Source organism: Equus asinus, chromosome 22 (genome assembly GCF_041296235.1).
Source record: "Equus asinus isolate D_3611 breed Donkey chromosome 22, EquAss-T2T_v2, whole genome shotgun sequence".
Taxonomy (NCBI): Eukaryota; Metazoa; Chordata; class Mammalia; order Perissodactyla; family Equidae; genus Equus; species Equus asinus.
Window position 1 is genome coordinate 47832226 of NC_091811.1, and position 20983 is coordinate 47853208.

A 20983-nucleotide genomic window follows, 5' to 3' on the forward strand; every position below is an offset into this window, starting at 1 on the left:
TGAACTACAGCTTGGGGGGGAGGGGCATCTATTCCTCTGTAAAGAGGCTAGGAGGCCTCACGTAACTCCTGTACTGGGTGTCAAAGTTGCACAAGGGGGACTAGCTTCCTTCCAGCTCCCCAGCCCAGTAGGAGGTAAGAAGTGGTCTCTCCCACTAACGGTGAGTTTTGTGCCTCCATTAACAGCAGCATCTGTAGCCCTATCTTCCCTTGTAAACCTCTGGGTAGCGACAGCAATGGCATTGTGAGGGTTGGTGTACCCACAGAGACAGCACCTGGGACAGAGGGCGGTTACTAGCATTATGTCCCGGACGAGTATCAGAATCAGACACTGGGAAAGTGAGCAGTGATGACATCTAAGCAAAGAGTGGGTGCCATGGTACAGAGCCAAAGGAAGGTGGGTTATGGAACAGGCAGCTTAGGGCAGAACCACATAGTAAGAAGACCGTGGGCTCCAGAGCCAAGAATGCCTGGGTTCAATTCCTGACTCCAACACTGTAATTTCGGGCAAGTATTTGAACCTTTCTGTGCCTCTGTTTCTTGGTGTCTAAATCGGGGATGGTGATACAGTTACCTCAGAGGCTTATGACAGACACCATATCATTAAGCTCACCACAGCCTATGAGGGAGGCTCAGTTTCCACCATTCTACAGAGAGGGAAATGGGGGTTCAAAAAGTTGAAACATTTTATCCAGTAGTCACACATCTAATAATTGTCAGAACTAGAATTTGAACTTCCAATGTCCAGGTTATTTCCACTCTCACTCACTGTTATGGGAGAATTAGTAAAGCCAAAACAAACACTGCTGGGAGTGGGGGCTGTAAACATTTCCATTGTCTTCGCCAGCGATGAGTTCAAGCTCCTCACAGCCGCATCCCAAGGTTTTGCTCCTGCATCCCAGGCTGCCCGCTGCAGGCTCTGCAGGACTTCAGGTGAGCATCTCTTGGCTCTCTACGCCAGTGATGCTCAACCCTGACTGCTGAGTGGGGCTTTTAAAAAAACAAAAAACAAGGCACAAGTCTGACTCCAAACCAATAAGGTCAGAATCTCAGGGGTGGTGTCCAGGCTCAGTGTTTTTTAAAAGCTCCCAGGTGCTTCTCGTGTGCAGCCAGGGTGAGAACTACCCCTCCACGGCTCATTTACTGATCTCATCCAGTGCTGGGGCCTACTGGACATCTCTTCTGTGGCCCACAGGCAGCTGATCAGAACTGAACCAGTTGTCCTCTCTGACTTCTTCCCTTACTGCCCCTGTTCTTTCAGGGAATGGCACTAGAATTTCGGACATCGCCCAAGCCAGAAACCTAGCTGACCTCTTCGACCTCTTCCCCCTGCTTCTATCACACCTGCATCCATTCCACCTACCTGCTAAACATGCCATCTCCTCCCTTCTCCCGGCCAAAGCAGGCCTCCTCACATACCTGCCAGTAGGTCTCTCTAGACCACCTTCAACGTCTCCTCCTCCTTTAAGTTAAAATCGGAACTCCTTTCAAGGCACGCAAGGTCCTTTGTGATGTGCCCCTGTGGCGCTCTCCACCTGGCTGCCCCACCCTCCTCATCACACCCTGTGCTCACTTCCAGGCTATTTGCAGTTCCTGGAAAGGACCAGGCTCTCTGTGGCCTCCTTGCCTTTGCACTTGCAGCTCCCTGGGGGGAAGTGGCCTTAATATTCCACCTTGACTTGATCAGCTCTTAGTCATCTCAGAAGTCACCGCAGTGGTCCCCTCCTCTGGGAGAGCCTTGGTTCCGTGTTCTGGCTTTGTCTGCCCAAAGCAACCTGTGCTTACCTTTATCATAACCGTCAACTGTGCCTATCGCTTCACCTAGGAGCTTCTTCAAGGAGGGACTGTGTCTTTTTTCTCTTTCTTCTCAGCACACAGTAGAGACTCAGAAACTATTTGTGGATGAAACAGTGGTAATTCCTGAATTTCTCTAGAGGAAGAGCTTAGCGGTAGCAGTCTGCTTGGAAGAAGGGCCAAGGGGTTTAATCTGAAACTACATTTTCAGTTAACTTGTAATGTCTTTTTTTAGTATTGTAAGTTGCAAGTGTTAAATAAAGATTTCTAAAAATTATTGTATTCATACTTTACACCATTGAGAAAAATATCAATTTTCCATATTTAAGAATATAATTATTTTAATTTGGGGTGGCTTGAGTGGTGGTACATAGAGATTTGGTGTCTACTAAAGCATCCCCCATGCCAGACCCCTAGGAGGGAAGAGACGGAGAGGGATGTAGGCAAGAGCAGACTGGAGGAGGGACCATAAACGGCTTTTGAATTATGATGGTTATTTGTGTTTTTTAGTTGGCAATAAAGTGCTGGTAGCAGATGTTTTAGCATTAGACATACTTGCATGCCGTCTGACCATCACATTATTACCTTTCCCATAAGCTACAGTCTGTTTTCATAAGTTGAATAATTATTATCATCATTTTCTAAAGAATAAACATTAACTCATTTGTCTCTCTTAAATATTAGTAGCATCTATTAATTAGATTTTATTGACCATATCGCAAAAGTATTATGGATAACTAATATTAATTCAGTACAGATTTCTGAGCCATCAATCATCATTGAAGATCCAAATGATGCTGTTCCTTCTCTTCGCTAGTCACTTTGTTTTTGGAGTTTTGGAAGCGGCGCCAGGCAGAGCTTGAGTATGAATGGGACACTGTTGAGTTACAGCAGGAAGAACAGCCCCGGCCGGAATATGAGGCACGGTGTACTCACGTGGTGATCAATGAGATTACTCAGGTAAAGAGGATGTGATTTAGATGCAATTTAGTCTGTTTATTGCAGTGGTTCTCAGCCTTGGCTGCACAATGGAATCACCCAGGGACCTTAAATAATATTGATGCCTGGGTTCCATCACTACATACTCTGATGGTGCTTAGTGGCCTGGGGTGTGTTCTGGGCAGAGAGATTTTTTTAAAGCTCCTCTGGTGATTCTAATCTGCAGCCAAGGTGAAGACTCACTGCTCAGAACAGTGGACACGGGAGAGAAATGAGGTTCCTTTTATAATAACAGTAAAAATGAAAAAAAATAATTCTACTCTGACATAAATGTGTAAGAAAAGATGCATTGGTTTATGTCCTTTCTTTCACAATACCAGTAAAAAATGCAAAAAAGTATTAGACTCTATGACATATAGATGTGTAAGAAAAGACCATTGTTTTCATAGTTGATTCTCACTTTTTCACATGCACCTTTGTTCTTACAGCCCCTTTTTCATCCTAGACTAGCTGCCCCTTTATGTTGTACTAAGCCTCAGTCACTGCTCCACCTTCCGGTTGGGACGTGCACAGTATAGTGTGGCTTTTCTCCTGAGGTTGGAGAAAGGATGGAGGAAGAAGGGAAGCATCTTTTGAGGTCTAACTATGTTCAGGCACTGTACTAGACATTTCCTATATCGGAAAGGTAAATTTGCTGCTGCAAAATAAAAAATAAAACTATATATCTCTCTGTATAAATATTCCAAAGCCAGTTGAAAGATGATCTTTGAATCATCTGCATTATTGCTTCTCTCCATCAACAGAAAATTTAGAGCTGATTGTACTTGCAGTTATCAGCATAGGGACAGTAGGTTTTGAATACGAATAACTCTTGGAAAGAAAATGCTTTTACCAAGAGCATCTGAAAATGTCTCCAACTATAGATTTTATAAACTGAATCACAGATTTACAGAATGTTGGCTCTAAAATGGACTAGAGGGAACAGTTCAACCTCCTCATTTCATAAATGGGAAAAAATGAGGTTCAGTTATCAACAGAAGGTGACGTTTGTCTTTTACAATATAATAAGCTTTAAATAATCCCCATTATGAGTAGTTCCCACTGTTTACTACGGAAGACAGAGTCAAAGTGTATGTTGTTGAAAGATTGTACATTCAGAAATAAAGGCTGAAACTTAGACAAAATTAGATGCTCATAATGTCTTGAGTACTGAAAAACAAAAGCTTATAATATTAGCAATGTAGGTAAAATACTGAAGAAAAGTCAACTGGTAATTTAAACCTGCCAAGTTTAAATTTGAAATTGCCAACTAGTGAGTCAAATTTCCTTTGGAACACTGCTTGTTAAAAAAGTGAAGATGAAGCTTCAAGTTTCTTGATCTTTCTTCCTCATTTTACTCTTGTTGCTAATGCCTCCTCCATTGGTTTAGAGAAGCCTGTAGTGTGCCAGTGAAGTCTTGGGAACGAAACTGTCTGAATTCACATCTGAACACAGCAACTTACTAGCTGAATGATCTTGGACAAATTGTTTAACTTCTCTTTGCCATAGTTTCCTCAACTGTAAAATGGGAATAATAGAGTTGCTTCCTCACATGATGCTAGTAAGAATTGATTGACTTAATGTATAGAACCTACTTAGAGTAGTACCTGGCGTAGAGTAAATGCCATGTAAGTACTGGCAGCTATTATTATACAATAGCTACTCTTACAATCCTGGTAAATCTTGAGAAGTATTGATTTCTTCTCTGAAAATTTTAAATATAGTCATATAAACTATAAAATGGAAACTCTAAAAGTTCATAGCTATACCAAATTAATATATAAAGCTCAACTAAGAAACACCTAATGGAGACCTGGTATTTGCAGACAGCCATGAAATATTTTGTCTTACATGGGCCCTGTGCTATCATGGTAGCCACTTCTAAAATCCAAGACAAGCTCAGGAGTGTACTTACAGCTTGGCGTTGTCAGATACCAGACTCTGGCGCTCAGGTCATGGCAAATAAACAGTTTATTATTCACGCTTACATTTTCAGAAAATATTATGAAAATGAACACTGCTCGTGTTTGGTTTGTTTGTTTGAAGTTGTTAACAAACAACACGCAATTAAAGTAAGGAGGCTATGTTTGAAAACTAATTTTTTAAAACACGAAGCCTAGGATTTAGTGACTGATCAGAAGAAAAATCATTTCATTGGAGTGAATCCCTTGATTGACTAAAATTCTTTTTTTTGTTTTAATTAGGAGGAGGAACGCATTCCGTTTACTGCCTTCGGAAAATGTATACGAATGACCGTGTGTGCAAGTGCTGTCTTGTTCTGGGTAAGAGTCCGTCGCAGGTGTTTTAATATCTAATTTTAAATGTCAAGAAAACGAAAAGCCAAGCTGGAAAGTATGTAGCCTCAGAGAGAATTGTTTCCAGAGAACTGCTTAGCCACCACATGGAGCTACTCTTGAGGTTTCAAAATATCCATCTCTTCTTAGTGGTTCGTTGAATTTCTTTCACCTCATTTGTTTAAATCAGATCAATGCTTTGGGATTTTCCAGTTTCTGGGGAAGAGACCAAATGGGAGGCAGTAAGAATTCTAAAATTTTCCAACGGTAACAATTAAAATTAATTAATTAACAATTAAAATGTCTAGGAATAGCCTTAACCAAAAGATAATAGGAACTATCAAAGAAAACATGAAAACCACTGAAAGACATAAAAGAAGTCTTAAAACAAATGATTTTAGATAAACAGACATTATTTCTAAAATATCGCAATTTATGAAATTAATTTTTATTATTGGTAAAATCATATTAGTCATATAATAATTAGTAATATAATGAGAGTTTATTGGCTCAAGAATAGCCAGATTAGTGAAGAGGACACGAAGCCCAGATATGGGCCCTGTTATCAATAGTAATTTAACAAATGAGAAGGGAGGCATTATAAATCAGTGGGATAAGTAAAGATTATTCAATAGATGGTAGTGGAACACTTGTTAGCTATTTGAGGGAAAAAGTAAAGATTGAAACCATACTATGAACCACATACTGTAATAAGTTCCAGAAACATTCAAAAAAAGTCACACCATAAAAAACTAGAAATAAATATTGGTGACTATACAGTCTCTAGATGTCAAAAGACTTTCTAAACTTAATAGCAATGGAAAAAATTTCAGAGGGAAATATTTAAAGATTTCCATACATCCAAATCTTCCTAAGTTTAAACAAAACATCAGAAGAAATATTGTCAACAAATAGGGCAAAGGGATAATCTCTTCAATACATAGAGTCCAGAGCATTTCTAAGATAACACCAAAGGTCCCAGGAGCTAAGGAGACAGAGAAACATGAATAGACATTCAGAAGAGAAAAAAATATCATGGCATGTGTCATACCTCAATAGTAATTGAATCAGTGCACATTAAAATGAAGGACAGTTTTTCACTTCTGAAGTGATACGGCTCAGTGTGTGTGAGGATAAAGTGTATTGATGAGCTCCTCGCACACCTAGGCTATTGGAATTTGACACTGCTCTGGCCTTCATAGAAAGCAGTTTGGCAGTACATATCAAGAGTCAAAAATATTCACATGCTGGGGCCGGCCCTGTGGCTCAGCAGTTAAGTGCACATGTTCTGCTTCGGCAGCCTGGGGTTCGCTGGTTTGGATCCCCAATGCGGACATGGCACTGCTTGGCAAGCCATGCTGTGGTAGGCGTCCCACATAGAAGGTGGAGGAAGATGGGCATGGATGTTAGCTCAGGGCCAGTCTTCTTCAGCAAAAAGAGGAGGATTGGCAGCAGTTAGCTCAGGGCTAATCTTCCTCAAAAAAATATATATATTCATATGCTTGAATCCACTAATTCAGCTACATCTCAGCCAAAATATCCTACTTCCAACCCTTCATAGAGTGGAGTATTGTGTGGCCATGAAAAGTATGTCCATGAAAAATTTTTTGCCGTGTAAAAATGTTATGAAGGAATTATGCCTATATGTAGACGTAGATACATTTTTTTCCTATTTCTCTTTATTTTTATAGTTAGGAGTCTTTCAATTGTAGGTGACAGAAAATCAATTTCCACTTGGTTTAAACAACAGCAACAAAAATGGCGGTGAGTGGGATTTATCGGTTCCTGTAACTGAAAATTCCAGGTTTGAGGTATGGCTTCAGTCAAGGATAGATGCTGCAGCCCAGATGACATCAACAGCTATGTTTTGTTCTGTCTTCATTCTGTGCCTAGTGGTCTCCCAATATGGTGGTTCAAGGCTCTCCCTTATGGTCACAAAATGGCTGCAGCATTCCAGATCTCACATCATATTCAAGCCAAGAGAGGTCTCTTTTAGCACCTTCCTCTATTGACAGAGGAAGCTCTTCTTCCCCATGGGAGCTGGCAGATATCTCCTCACATCTCAGTGGCTCTTATTATATTATCAGTCCTTGAATCAGTTGCTGAGGCCAATAGGATGAAACACCTGTTTGTCTCAAACCAATCAGGATCTACCTCTGGAGCCCGGAGTAGAGTCCAGCCCAAACCACAGGACTGAAAGTAGAGAAGAAGTTATTCCCTGGAAGCAAAATCTGGATCCTGGGCCTGGTGCTGTGACCGAGTGGTTAAGTTCATATGCTCTGCTTTGGGGGCCTGGGGTTTGCTGGTTCAGATCCTGGGCACAGACCTAGTATCGCTCATCAAGCCATGCTGGGTCAGCATCCCACATTGAAGAACTAGAAGAACGCACAAGTGGGGTATATAACTAGGTACTGGAGAGCTTTGGGGAGAAAAAAAAAAGAGGAAGATTGGCAAGAGATGTTAGCTCAGGGCCAGTCTTCCTCACCAAAAAAAAAACTGGGTCCTCTTCTAAGACTGGGAACAGATCCAAGGTTGCAAAAGCAAGCAGTATCCACTACAGGGTACTTTCAAATTTTCCTTAATAAGCATGCAATAAAGTTATGACCAGGGGGCCAGCCTGATGGTGTAGCAGTTAAGTTCGTGCACTCCACTTTGGCAGTCCAGGGTTTGCCAGTTTGGATCCTGGGCGCAGACCTACGCACTGCTTATCCAGCCATGCTGTGGCAGGCATCCCACATATAAAGCAGAGGAAGATGGGCTCAGGGCCAGTCTTTCTCAGCAAAAAGAGGAGGATTGGCAGCAGATGGTAGCTCAGGGCTAATCTTCCTCAAAAAAAGAAAAAGTTATGATCAGAAAAGTATTTTAAAGTTATAATCAGAAAAGATATGTAAGAAACTTGAGAAAGGAGAATGAAAAGCTTCCCAGCCTCCTATGAAGAAATATTGAACCTCTCAAGTGCCCCAAAGAAGTATGGAAACATGTCAAGTTTGTAAAAGCTCTGAAATGAATTAGAATTCATTTCATAAACCATGTGGGAGCAGTGCCATGTCGAGGTTAGTGTGTCTTTGGAACCTTTGAGTATCTCAGCTCTTTCACTTACTATTGGCTTAATTTGGGGCTTCATCTCTCTGTGGTTCCATCTCCTCATGTGTAAAGGAGGTGTAATACTACCTATCTCACAGGGCTGTTGTGGGGATTTAAAAAACAGATGTGTGCTGAGGTGAATAGTAAACATTTAAAGAATCTTAAGAGGGGCCAGCCCGGTGGCATAGTAGTTAAGTTTGCGTGTTCCGCTTTGGCGGCCCGGGGTTCGCCAGTTCAGATCCCAGGCATGGACCTAGTACTGCTCATCAAGCCATGCTGTGACAGCATCCCACATCAATAGAGGAAGATGGGCACAGGTGTTAGCTCAGGGCCAGTCTTCCTCACACACACACACACACACACACAATCTTAATGACTATAATTACTTAATACGTAAAAAGAAATATTATGAAGATAATTTTTTAAATACATACCATCAAATGGCCTGCATGTGTTGTGCTGAGTGAGGAAGACTTGATATATTTTCTCTCGTAGCACATTTTTGTCAGCCTTGGCTAATTTTCACATACACTCATGCACACACAAAAATGTTATTCCTTTCGCAAATGTTAAGCCTTAACTATGAAGGAAAGGAGATGAGAGAGATTAGAGGAGGAAATATAATGCCTTCTCTACAAACTGGTGGCTCGACAAGTAGGAAAAGCATCTTGCTAACACTTGGTCGCCAAAATCATCGCTAACTTTTATATGGTATTTTTCATGTGCCTGGGCTTAATGTGCTCCATGTTTTTACCCGAAGTAACTCACTGAATGCTCACAACAGTCCTATAAGTAGTTGCTGTTGTTATCCCCCCATTATACAGATGAGGAAATTAAAGCCCAAAAGGGTGAGTAATTTGCACCAGGTCCCACAGCTCGTGGCAGAGCTGGGATTCAAAGGCTCCAGGACTGTGGTTGGACTCACCCCCTTCACTGCTCTCCGCAGGCCTCCCTCGGTGACTGTAAACAACATGACATGTTTCACTTGGTCCTGAACTTCACATTCTTTGTAGCTTTTCTCTCTTGTGGTAGTTATCACGAGCAGTCAGACACATCGAGTAGCTGCTTCTGGAGTAAGTCCAAGGAAGTAGATGCAGGGGTAACAGTTTCAAAATGGGACCTTTAATCTGTGTTGTTCAGTGGCCAGAGAAAACCTACCGAGTGGGGCAGTGAAATTCTACCACGTGCAAACTATGCTTCAGACGCCCCCACCGACACTGGGTCTGTGCAGTCAAAACTACAGTGGATTAATGAAATGAATCTTGTGCAAAGTCACATATGAATAACTGCCAGCTTAAACTCTTAAGATCCAAGTGTGAAAAATGGGTGAAGCTTTTATCAGCAGAGACCTGCTGCCATTTCCAGCAGTGACCTCGGGCGCCTCTGCATCTTCATTGGTCCCCTTCAGAATCTCACCTGCCGCGGGTTGTTAAGACAAGAGCTAGCGGCTGCTGACCCTTGAACCAGTGATGAGTTCTCTGTTGGAAGGAAACATATCCCCTTTATAGATTATAACTGAGCAAAAAACACTAATTCATAACCTAAATCTGTAATTATAGAAGCAATGTTTTTACTGGGTCTGCTATACAGAAACCTTTTTCTTCTACCAGAACCTGCTACCATTAATCCCATTTTTACCCTATCTGAAGATACATTCTCTCTTTTTTTAATGGACCTTCTTTTTTAAAGTATTAAGTTTACAGAAAAATTGCACAAAAAGTACAGAGTCCCCATATACCCCTCGCGCCCTGCACACAATTTCTCCTATTGTTAACATCTTACTTGAGTGGGTACGCTCTCTTTGGACTTCCATCATTCCTTTTCCTTTCTTTGGAATTTAACATGCCCGATTTGCATCTCTCTTGTGGCAGTTGTATGAAATTTACATCACTTCACACATGCACCTTGTCCATTTAAGTGTGACACCAATTTTTAAGTATAGAAATATGATTATGGCTGAGTCTCATGCTGCTGTGTTTCTTGTGTTTTCAGGTCCTATTGATCATCGCTTCAGTTATTGGGATCATTGTCTACAGGCTGTCGGTGTTCATAGTATTTTATGCAAAACTTCCCAAGGCCTCTAATACGACAGACCCAATCCAGAAATATCTGACTCCACAGACAGCCACGACCATCACTGCTTCCATCATCAGCTTCATCATCATCGTGATTCTGAACATGATGTATGAAAAAGTGGCAATCATGATTACTAACTTTGGTAAGGTCCTACGATAGCTTAGGTCATTCCTAAGACATTTTTAGGACCTGGTAAAAATAGAGACTGTATCTTTTAGGCATTTTAATTCCAGGATGTTAGAATTTTTAGCAAATTTCAAGTGTAAACATATTTTCTCTAGCTTGTATAGGAAATGAATTATCTACAGCTTTGCATTACTAAAAGGGACAAAGCAAAGACATCATTATAATGTCCAAGCTCTGTGTAAACAGATCAGTGCTGAATAATATTTTCAATTACGTTAGATCATGTACCCTATTGTTGAAAGTAAATGGTCTCTTTATTGCAAATAAGTGGAATAGTGTCATGGTTCCAGGGGCAAATATGCTCCTCTGTTGCTGAGAGGACAAGTAATCACTCTGTTGCGTGCCTTCCCCCCCCCACCCCCATGCTGTTCATTTTAATATAGATCCATTCTCATCAGCGCTGGCTTTTGTAATAAATGTTTCTTCTCTCTGGCTTGTATCCCAGGCAGCTGCTTAGTGGCCAGAGTTACGTGCTTCCCACACATTGCATATGCCTGGGTCGTTCTCCAAATGGTCTGCTTGGTGGTCATCTCCTAAAAATGATCAGACCACTTTAAATCCTAAACTAGGAGGATGACCCATTTCCCATTTTATCTTCCCCAAACGCTTCGAGTAAGTTGCCCCTTGTTTTGCTTGTTTTCTTCAACAGATCGACCTTACTGCAATTCAGGAAGACAAGAGAATACATTTAGCAGGCTATTCAAAAGTAACTTTCTGTCAACTTAGACCTGAGAGAAGACAGTTCTTAGCCATTTGATAGCATTGTGCTTGTAAATTTTAAGGAAGAGTTGAATATTTTCTGCCTTGTTGGGCTATTATATTCCTGGGGCGGGGGAACTCCTAGAACAATGTGTGAACTTGGAAGTAACACAGTAGCTATATTAAGGAATTCAAAACAGCTTTAAGGGAAACTGTGAATTGTATTTTTTTTAACATGTTAACTCATGTATCAGTGTCTTTGATTAGGATCTCAAAGCTGTTGACAATTTTGAAATCCTACTTTTCTTTGTTTTAATTACAGAACTCCCAAGGACCCAAACTGATTATGAGAATAGCCTAACCATGAAGATGTTCTTATTCCAGTTTGTCAACTACTACTCTTCATGTTTCTACATTGCATTCTTTAAGGGCAAATTTGTGGGTTATCCAGGAGATCCAGTTTATTGGCTGGGAAAATACAGAAATGAAGAGGTATGAATATAGAATTGTATTCTCTTGACAATTGAAGTTGCTTCATGTTTTCTCTTCAGTTTCCCGATGAACAGTTTTTTCATTGTATATTCCTTAGATTTTATTTTATCTAAACAGAATATCAGAAAAAATAAAATTTCTATTTCATGTTAGACCCGTCTAAAATTTAAATGAGATTTTCTTAACATTCCAGTGTGACCCAGGTGGCTGTCTCTTTGAATTGACAACGCAGCTGACAATAATCATGGGAGGAAAATCAATCTGGAATAACATACTAGAGGTGGTATTTCCGTGAGTATTAAGTTGTGTGACCTTGGGGATAGGACAAGTGATAAAACAGCCCACCCATGCAAGTCATTTACCTACAGCTCCACACAGCGGAATGCCCACCTCTAAAATGAGTAGAGGGGCCAGCCCGGTGGCACAGTGGTTGAGTTCGCACGTTCTGCTTCTCAGCGGCCCAGGGTTCGCCGGTTCGGATCCCAGGTGTGGACATGGCACTGCTTGGCACACCATGCTGTGGTAGGCATCCCATGTATAAAGTAGAGGAAGATGGGCATGATGTTAGCTCAAGGCCAGGCTTCCTCAGCCAAAAAGAGGAGGACTGGCAGTAGTTAGCTCAGGGCTAGTCTTCCTCAAAAAATTTAAAAAAAAAATTAAAAAAATAAAATGGAGTAGACTCGGGGCCCGGCCCCGTGGCCAAGTGGTTAAGTTCATGCGCCCTGCTTCAGTGGCTCAGGGTTTCGCCAGTTCAAATCCTGGCCGCGGACATGGCACCACTCGTCAGGCCATGCTGAGGAGGCATCCCACATGCCACAACTAGAAGGACCTACAACTGAAAATACACAACTATGTACCGGGGGGCTTTGGGGAGAAAAAGAAAAAAAATTTTTAAAAAAACCACGTTAAAATGGAATAGACTCTATGGTTATTAAACGTCTCCATACAAGGTGATCCCAACCAATGGTGTAAATATGTTTACACCATTAAATCCAGCATTTAATTATTAAGTTTAAAAACTCCTTCTTTATATTTACCTTAAATCCCCACCTGCTATAGTTTATGCCTATTAGCCCTGTTAGCTGTTGGTGGCTGACTGATGTAGCCCTTTGAGGGGTGGCCCTTGTTAGAACCGTGAACTAAGTATTTCCACAACTTCTCACAACTTTCTCCTCCCTTTATACCATGCATTTAAAAATCAGTAGTAGGGGTCGGCCCCGTGGCCGAGTGGTTAAGTTCGCACACTTCGCTTTTGCGGCCCAGGGTTTTGCCGGTTCAGATCCTGGGCATGGACATGGCACCGCTCGTCAGGCCACACTGAGGTGGCATCCCACATGCCACATGACTGGAGGGCCCCACAACTAAAAACACACAACTATGTACTAGGGAGGCTTTGGGGAGAAAAAGGAAAAATGAAATCTTTAAAAATCAGTAATAGTAGTTTGTTGAGTTTCTAGGATGTGCTAGTCACTATTATATATATCTCACGTAATCTTCCAAACTATCCTTATTTTTAATGTCCCTTTTGCAAATGAAGATTTGAGAAGAACGTATGTTAGCTAAGGTCACACTGTCCTTTTAAATTTTAGTTTAAGCCTGATCCCATATCAGTGGAAGGTCCAATGCCACCTGCAATTTCTGGGAGCTCAGTATTAGTTTTCTATTGTTGCTGTAACAAATCTCCACAAACTTAATGGTCGTAGGAGGGAAAAAAAACCCACCACAAAACAACACAGATGCAATATCTTATGGTTCCTTAAGTCAGAAGTCTGGCACAGGTCTCACTGGGCTAAAGTCAAGGTGTTAGCAGGACTGGGTTCCTTCCTGAAGGTTCTAGGGGAATCTGTTTCTGTGCCTTTTCTGGCTTCTAGAGGCCATCCACATTCCTTGGCATGTAACCTCTTTTCTCCATCTCAAAGCCAGCAACGTTGCATGCCTTTGACTCTTCCACTCTGTCACATCTCCCCTCCTCTCCCTTCTTTCCTGCCTTCTACTTCTAATGACCCTGGGATTACCTTGGGCCCACCTGAATAATCTCCCTTTCTTAAAGTCAGCTGATTAGCAACCGTAATTCCCCTTTGCCATGTCACCTAACGTATTCATAGACGTCATAACCTAACATAGACATCTTTGGGGGGGGCCATTTTTCTGCCAGTCACACTTAGCTTTTCAAGATAATTTCTGGCTCTGAGTTTCTCCTCTCACAAAATTTTTGATCTGTCTTCTGTCTTGGCTCCCACATCTATACTCTCTACTCTGGGCCAACCTGAATGTAGAGTGTAGCCCCTCTCCTTAGCATCCTCCACAACCACTCACACAAGCATGCTTTACTGATGTTTGGGGCACGGAGGCAGAAATTCAAAAAACTTTAATTTTGAAATTTAAAAATACATCCATCTTTTTAAAGACTTTCATCCCACTAAACAACTGGGGTTTGGTTTGGTTTGGTTTGGTTTTTAACTTATCACCCGTCTTTGTAGGCTCCAGTCTCCTGCCATTTTACTTGTCTTCCCTCTACCACATACAGCTTCCCTTTCTTTCTTCTTCTCTCTTCTCCCCATTACTAAGTTTCTGTTCATTCTCTTTGTAGAGCAGTTAAATTCTTTTTTTCCTATTTTATAGAGCAGAAATCTCTGGATTTCAGTGTGTCCTTTCATATTTTTTCACCAGGGCTTCATCGTCCATCTTCAAGGTGAATTAGCAGGGCCAGTCTCTAAACAAAGACATCCCCGTCCTCCCAAAAAAAGGTTCTGATCTTAGCTGTGAAGTTAATATTGTTTTTACCCTACTGTGTCCCTTACCTTTGTTGAGCTCATATTCAGATTTTTCCAGATGAGTAAAGGTAGGTCATACACAAACACTGCGTTTCTATATGAAAATAAATAGAGGAAAGGCTTAACTCAGATTTTTAAAAAGCATTTTTAATTATTTAACGCTAAATTTTCATGACTAATTGGTTGTCAGTGAGCAATTTTCTGATTTAAAAAATTAGGTGTGGAGGGTATATTTCCTAAACTGGTGCTGAGAAATTCATATGAAATGAAACTTGATCACATGAAATATTTTAAAATAAAGGATGTGTTATCGTATCCATGGTCTGTTTGTACCTTCAAGTAAAATTGTTCTATTACTCCATTGTTGCAAATTACAGTGACCTGAACTTTGCCTTCAGTTGTTTCTACCCCTGGCCTAAAATATTAGGCAATGTGGTTTTGAATTGTCTTTCCCTTGTTTGAAAGCTGGGAATGCTAAGTGTTAGCCAAATTAGAGAGTGACTTGGGCTCTTCTCTTCACTGCTTCTTCTCTTTGCATAAATGCTGGTTTCCTTCCTCCTTTTTTCAGACAAAATCTTAACATGCCAAAGATGTATCAGTCACTCTTGCTACTTGAAACTATATCCATCCCAAAAATACATAGCAAGGGAGAGACAAGCCTTGTAAGTCAAGGGCTGTTTTCATGCCATTTAAATATTTCAAAAGGAACACAGTGATGTGAGTTTCACCATCAACTTACCTTCCTCCTCCTCCCGACCCAACTTGGAGTCCTTGACTAGGATTCTTGGAGCAAATGAAGAAGCCTGTCTGGCCCTGTGATCCAGTTCCCTTTGAGCTCTCTCCAGTACCGAAGGCAGTACCTGGCATTGCGTGGGCACTCAGTCAGAAGCACTGGAGGGGAGGGAGTGACTCACATGCTTCAAATACATGACATCAGTAAATTAATAGAGTTGTTTGTAGAAACCAGAGAACGACCACAGAGCTCTTTGGTCTTCCCAGCCTCACTTAGTATTTTGATATTTGAGCATTCCTGGGAATTTTATTCTGTACTTGACGAAAGGCTGGTACAATTCCTGCATTAAGCAACTCGCTCTAGAGAGAGAAACTTTTATGATAAAATGTTAAGGAAAATAGAGGCCGGCCCGGTAGCACAGTGGTTAAGTTTGCACATTCTGCTTCAGCGGCCAGGGGTTTGCCAGTTAGGATCCCAGCTGCAGACCTATGCACTGCTTGGCAAGCCATGCTGTGGCAGGCATCCCACATATAAAGTAGAGGAAGATGGGCATGGGTGTTAGCTCAGGGCCAGTCTTCCTCAGCAAAAAGAGGAGGATTGGCGGCAGATGTTAGCTCAGGGCTAATCTTCCTCAAAAAAAAAAAAACGTTAAGGAAAATGGAGTTAAATATCCAAAATGCCAAGAGCATCGTCCTTTGGTGTTTAGATAATGGATGGCTGTAATTTTCTTCCTTGATATGTTTTCTGTATTTTCTACAATGGGTATGCACTACTTATATAATAAGAAAAAGTGAACTGCTATGAGAGAAAATATCCCTGCTCAAGATATGATTTGGCTAGAGGATGAACCAGAGACATACAATAAGAGAATCCTAAATACAGGTCCCCCTCACTATCCACACTCACTCTGTAAGTTCTGGAACAGTAAACTCGAGAATGAAATAGATTCAGTTAGTAAAGGATGCTTGTATTCAAAATTAGCAAGTAGGAATACTGTAGCTTGTCCTAAACAGGAATGGTGATTATCTGTAGGGTGTGGATTAAACATGATAATGAAGATACAAAGACAAAATGAGGTGTAAAATGCTTCACACTGTGCTTTACACGTAACAAGTACTTAGTGAAGGGCAACTTATTCTGCTGCTGTTATGTTAATATGCATGGTAAATTCCTAAGAAAATTATTTTGTAACCCCTGCTAAAGGGAGGAAGCTTCTGGCCTTGGTGGGGGGAAGCAGTATCTGGCACCTGGGGCCTTATCTCAGACTTGACTGATTCCAGAGCTCTGGGTTGGGGTATAGGATGCTGCACTATCAACATGCCTTGCATGTCATTCTGATGGTGCTGATGTGGGATCCCCCAATCCAGACAGCACTGTGTCCCCAAGCCAAGAGTCTAAGTAACTTAGGCCTTATTTCTGGTTGGCTTCAGCTAGCATAGCCTGTATTGGTCAAGAGAAAAGTCCCACGCAGCAGGTTTTGATGTGTTAGGAAGTGTGCTAAATACCTTACCTGTTTTAAATCATTTAATCCCAACAGCAACCCTGGGAAGTGCAGGTTTTTATCCCCCAACTTCATTTGAACTTGACTAAAGTTAAATGGCAAGTAAGCAATGAAGTGTGGGTCCAGATTGAGGGGTGTCTGAGTCCATATCCCGTCCACTTTCCACAGTCTCCTGCTGTGTCCCCAATGTCATAGAAGAGGAAGAAGTGGAGAAAGATTGTGAAGCCAGGGGCATATTCCATTGTAGAGAAATCTCCCCTTAATAAACCTTGGGGAGAGGTCAGTGATACGTTAACACTGAGGTCAGTAGCAGTGGGAAACCCAGCACAGTGAGCTCTTTCTAACTCATATTTTACACGGTGCATGTGCCTGTAGGCAGCGTACACAACCGTCTTGACAGGAGTGTGAAGCCTTCTCATTGTCTGAATTTGAAATCCATACAAACGTGGTGTTTAATCAGCCAAAGCTTAGCCAGATGTTTCTATCTGTATTTGAAGTTGTTTGTTGTTGTGCCTCTTCTGATGAGCTCCACAAGTAAACCACAAGCCAGCTGTTGCTTTAGGGGACAACGGTTCTTTAGGCTACAGGTGCACACTTCATTTCACTGCCAACGCTGATTCCTTTTCAGGACAAATGGCCGTAAAGAAGGGGAAAGCATTTATCTGGGACGCTAGGCTTTGAGAAAGGAAAAAACATAACACATAAGAAAGACAGCAGACAGCTCTGCGGGGGCAGTATCCAGTAGTGGGCAGAGCGCCGGGCCGCCATTTGAGGCTGTGTCTTCTCCTGGTTCTTCACTCTGACTTGAGGAGCCGTTTCACTTCTCTGGTCCTTGATTTGTTCGACTTAAAATAGGGTCTTGGACCTGTTTTATCTAATGTCAAAGTATGTCACTTTTCTCTCAGTGACCGACCCTCAATGGCTCCCCACTTCCCTCAGAGTAAAAACTGCCCCAATCCTCACAGTGATCTCTTAGGCCCCAACCCCCTACTGGCCCTGGACCACATCAGCCTCTATGCTGTCCATCAAATGTGGGAGGCCTGCCTGCTCCTGCCTCCAGGGCTCTGCAGTGCTGTTCCCTCCACCCCTTTGCCTCCGTCACACCCTTATTGGAATGTCCCTCTTACCCAGGCCTTCCCTGCCACCATCCCCCCCCCCCCCCACCGCAGATGCAGACCCTCTCCCTTCCTTGCCCCACTTTATTCTCCTGTACAGCACTTGTCACCAGCTCACATACCATATCTATCTTTTATGTTCTCTGCTGATTTTCCTACTGGAAAGACCATTTTGAATAAGAGGGAAATAAAAAAAAAAAAAAACTAAATCAAATGGGGGAAAATATCTTTTAAAAATCAACCTGCCCCCATGGAGAGGAGGTAGGAGAAAAAATAGCAATTAGAATTTTGATAGACCCAGGTGTATAGTCACTATTTTTCAAAATATTTTGGGGTAGAGAGGCAGAAATAAAAAATTTAGCATGAAAACAAGAAGTTTGTGTAGTTATATACATACAAGATTATGTATTCAGCTTCAGATGTCAGCAAAATACTTTGATGACCTTGGTCTGATAATGTTCTGATGTATAATTTGATCTTTTTTGGCAGCTGGGTCATGAATATATGTAGACTGTATTTCACGGCTTCGAGCACAGAAAAGAAGACCCCACGATGGGAACAGGACTACCACCTGCAGCTCATGGGAAAACTGGGGTTATTTTATGAATATCTTGAAATGAGTAAGTCCTTTGTGAAGTTTTACGTGATATAAATTACATTGGAGCATGTTTGGGATCCCAAGAGCACCCATTATTGAGCCAAATAATTCTCCAGCATATTGAAATGAAGAGGAGTATGTTTTTCTCCACTAGACAAAATTATACAGTCAGGCTTTCCAATAAGGTGACTGTGTGTATCTTTGTCAATATTTATGTTGTAGAAAGCTAAAGATTTATTACCAAGCAATGAAATGGAATATTCATTGAAGTACACATTCACCATTATTTCTCAGAGCGTTTGAGCAGTGTTGTCTGAAAACGAACTCAGAACTATTGTTAGATGTGATTCAGCTTGGGCTGGAGTCCATGCATGCGCAGCTGTTGGCCGATACACTTCTGAACCGGGTCGTTTAAGTAAGCCTGTACAGAAAGCCTGGAGGAGCCTGCTGCTCTGTGGCAGAAATGATCACAGGGTCTCCCCTTTCATACCTCACACCTGCCTTTGACAGCCTGTGAGGTGTGAATAGCTATCTATTTCTTCTGGCCAGTGGTTTCTGCCTGGTTCCTTGAGTGACCTCATGGTTAATCACTGGCTTGAATTCAAAACCACTTTGCTGGTCTGGAATTACGATTTAGCACAGTTCCCCTCCTACTTGAATGTCTTTGCCCATTTGTGCAATATTTGCTTGGGCTCTGTTTCTCTTCACTTGCACTTGGTTTTGAGCTCTCAGTTGCCTTTAAATGGATGCATCTCAAAATAGATTTCATAGGAAAACACCATCTTTTCTATTACGCATGACACGTTTCTATCTAATAGAAGGCTAACAATTTACGTGTTTTGCATCTGTGCCCTTTCAGCTAACTGTTGCATTAAATTACAATTTTTTTAAACTTAGAATAGAACAGGAAGTACAACACCTTGGTTGACAGGCCTTGCACTTATGCATACAGGTTGGCGTGTTTGCAAAGGCCACCCCCCTTGTGGTTCCTGTTTACAAGTCTACAGATAGAGGGTGGTTTTTATTAAATCGCATTCTATATATAAAATAATTGCTTTTAAAAATATACATTATACGTAGAAACACATCTGCTTCCTTCTGTGAGTGAAAGGTTCCTCTTTAGCTTCTTCAGTCAACAACAGTTTGCAGCCTGGAGTCTGATTTGAATTTCATTTTTGCTTTTTTAATGTTTCATGACCAGGTTCGACTAAGGGTGTAGCTTCAGTGCATAATGTAGGCTTTATATTTATTTATTTATTTGTTCTGTTTCTTTTCAAAAAGACTACAGTTACCTGTTATTCCAAAATGAGTCATAATTGTAAATATTTCTTATTGGAGCTATTATCAGCATCAGTAATAATGACGTTCTGGGGCAGAATATCATTTGTTATTTTAGCACAAAGAAAACCTTGGAAAAAAGCTATTTTTCTGTACTTGATCAGTCAAATAAATGGCACGGAGAGGAAAAGTTATATGGTCATGCTTTGGGGAGAAGTTAATATGACTTTTAGAGTTTCATTATCTCATGAAAATAATTACCAAGTAAATAATTTGGCCTCACCCTACCCTACAAGAAAGGATGGAATAACAACTGTTAGAGACATGTTTTTTAGATTTATTAAATTGTTTTTCTATTATCCAAATAATGTGGAATTAGAAGAATTAATCCTTTTCTGAGAGCAGGCAGTCTGTTATTCTGTATTCAGCACCAGAGTGAAATCTATTTTTTGTTCTTTTAGTTCGTATAGAGTTTTCAAGTGCCTCTTGAATTATTTTTGTTCTTCTAAAATAAATATAGAGCTCCTTTCGCCACGGTTTCCTCCCTCCTGTTTTTCCCGTGTTCATTAATGATGCCACCATCTACCTTTTTAATCAGCCTCCCAGCTGCTGAAGGGAACTGTCTTCTGACAGACCACCCTGGAGCCCTCCCCCTTGCGTAGGCCTTGCCCCCAGCCACCATCTCTGTTCCTCTCTGCCCACAGAGGGAACTAGAACTTGCCTCTGCCTGAAATACCTTTCTCTTCTTTTCTACCTGAGGAATTCCTGCCAAGCCTCAGCAGGAACCCTCAGCCCTTCACACAGATTTGCTGCTCTTTTCTCTAGGCATTAACAGCACCTGAGTCCTGTCTGATGGTATGTGATGGTGTGCATGCGTCTTTCCCTGGCTAGATTAGTCCTTTAGAGGTAGCTGCCCAGGCCTTTGCATCTTTCAGTCCTCAAGTGGAGCACCACAGCCTGGTCCTAGTACTCATAAATATTTATTTAAGTGACTTGAGTTTGAAGTTTCAGCATACACATACAACTGTTAATTGAGTTTACATTAACATTGCCCCAGCCACCCCCACCAACTTCTATATAGCATATATGTTTTGGGTTTTTACTGAGTAAAATTTCTTTTTTATGTTATTTAGTGAATTTCCGACCATCCTTTGAAATTATTAGAGTAACCCTGGGGTGTTAACCAAAACTGCCTTCCTAAGTGTATGGTCCTGACTTCTGAGAACTCAGACACGGAACATAAGAGAAATAATCAGTCTTAAAATCTGGAAGCCATAAGGTACCGTTTTAGACTTAGAGCACCACACAGCACCGACACCAGTCTCTTGAGCACTTGGTGATGCCTTCCCAGGGGCCAGGGCCCATAATTCAAGTGCGGTCTC

General features: G+C 41.5%; 1 protein-coding gene across 4 annotated transcripts in view; it reads left to right on the top strand.

The window, feature by feature from the left end:
- ANO6 (anoctamin 6) overlaps positions 1-20983 on the top strand; it is a 188307-nt gene that overhangs the window by 148346 nt on the left and 18978 nt on the right. For all 4 annotated transcript variants that reach the window (XM_070494727.1, XM_014860463.3, XM_070494729.1 and 1 more), the window contains 6 exons: positions 2611-2753; positions 4976-5053; positions 10142-10367; positions 11433-11602; positions 11796-11893; positions 18215-18345. In XM_070494727.1, the coding sequence (XP_070350828.1) occupies positions 2611-2753; positions 4976-5053; positions 10142-10367; positions 11433-11602; positions 11796-11893; positions 18215-18345 (846 nt within the window). The remainder of the gene's footprint in view (positions 1-2610; positions 2754-4975; positions 5054-10141; positions 10368-11432; positions 11603-11795; positions 11894-18214; positions 18346-20983) is intronic.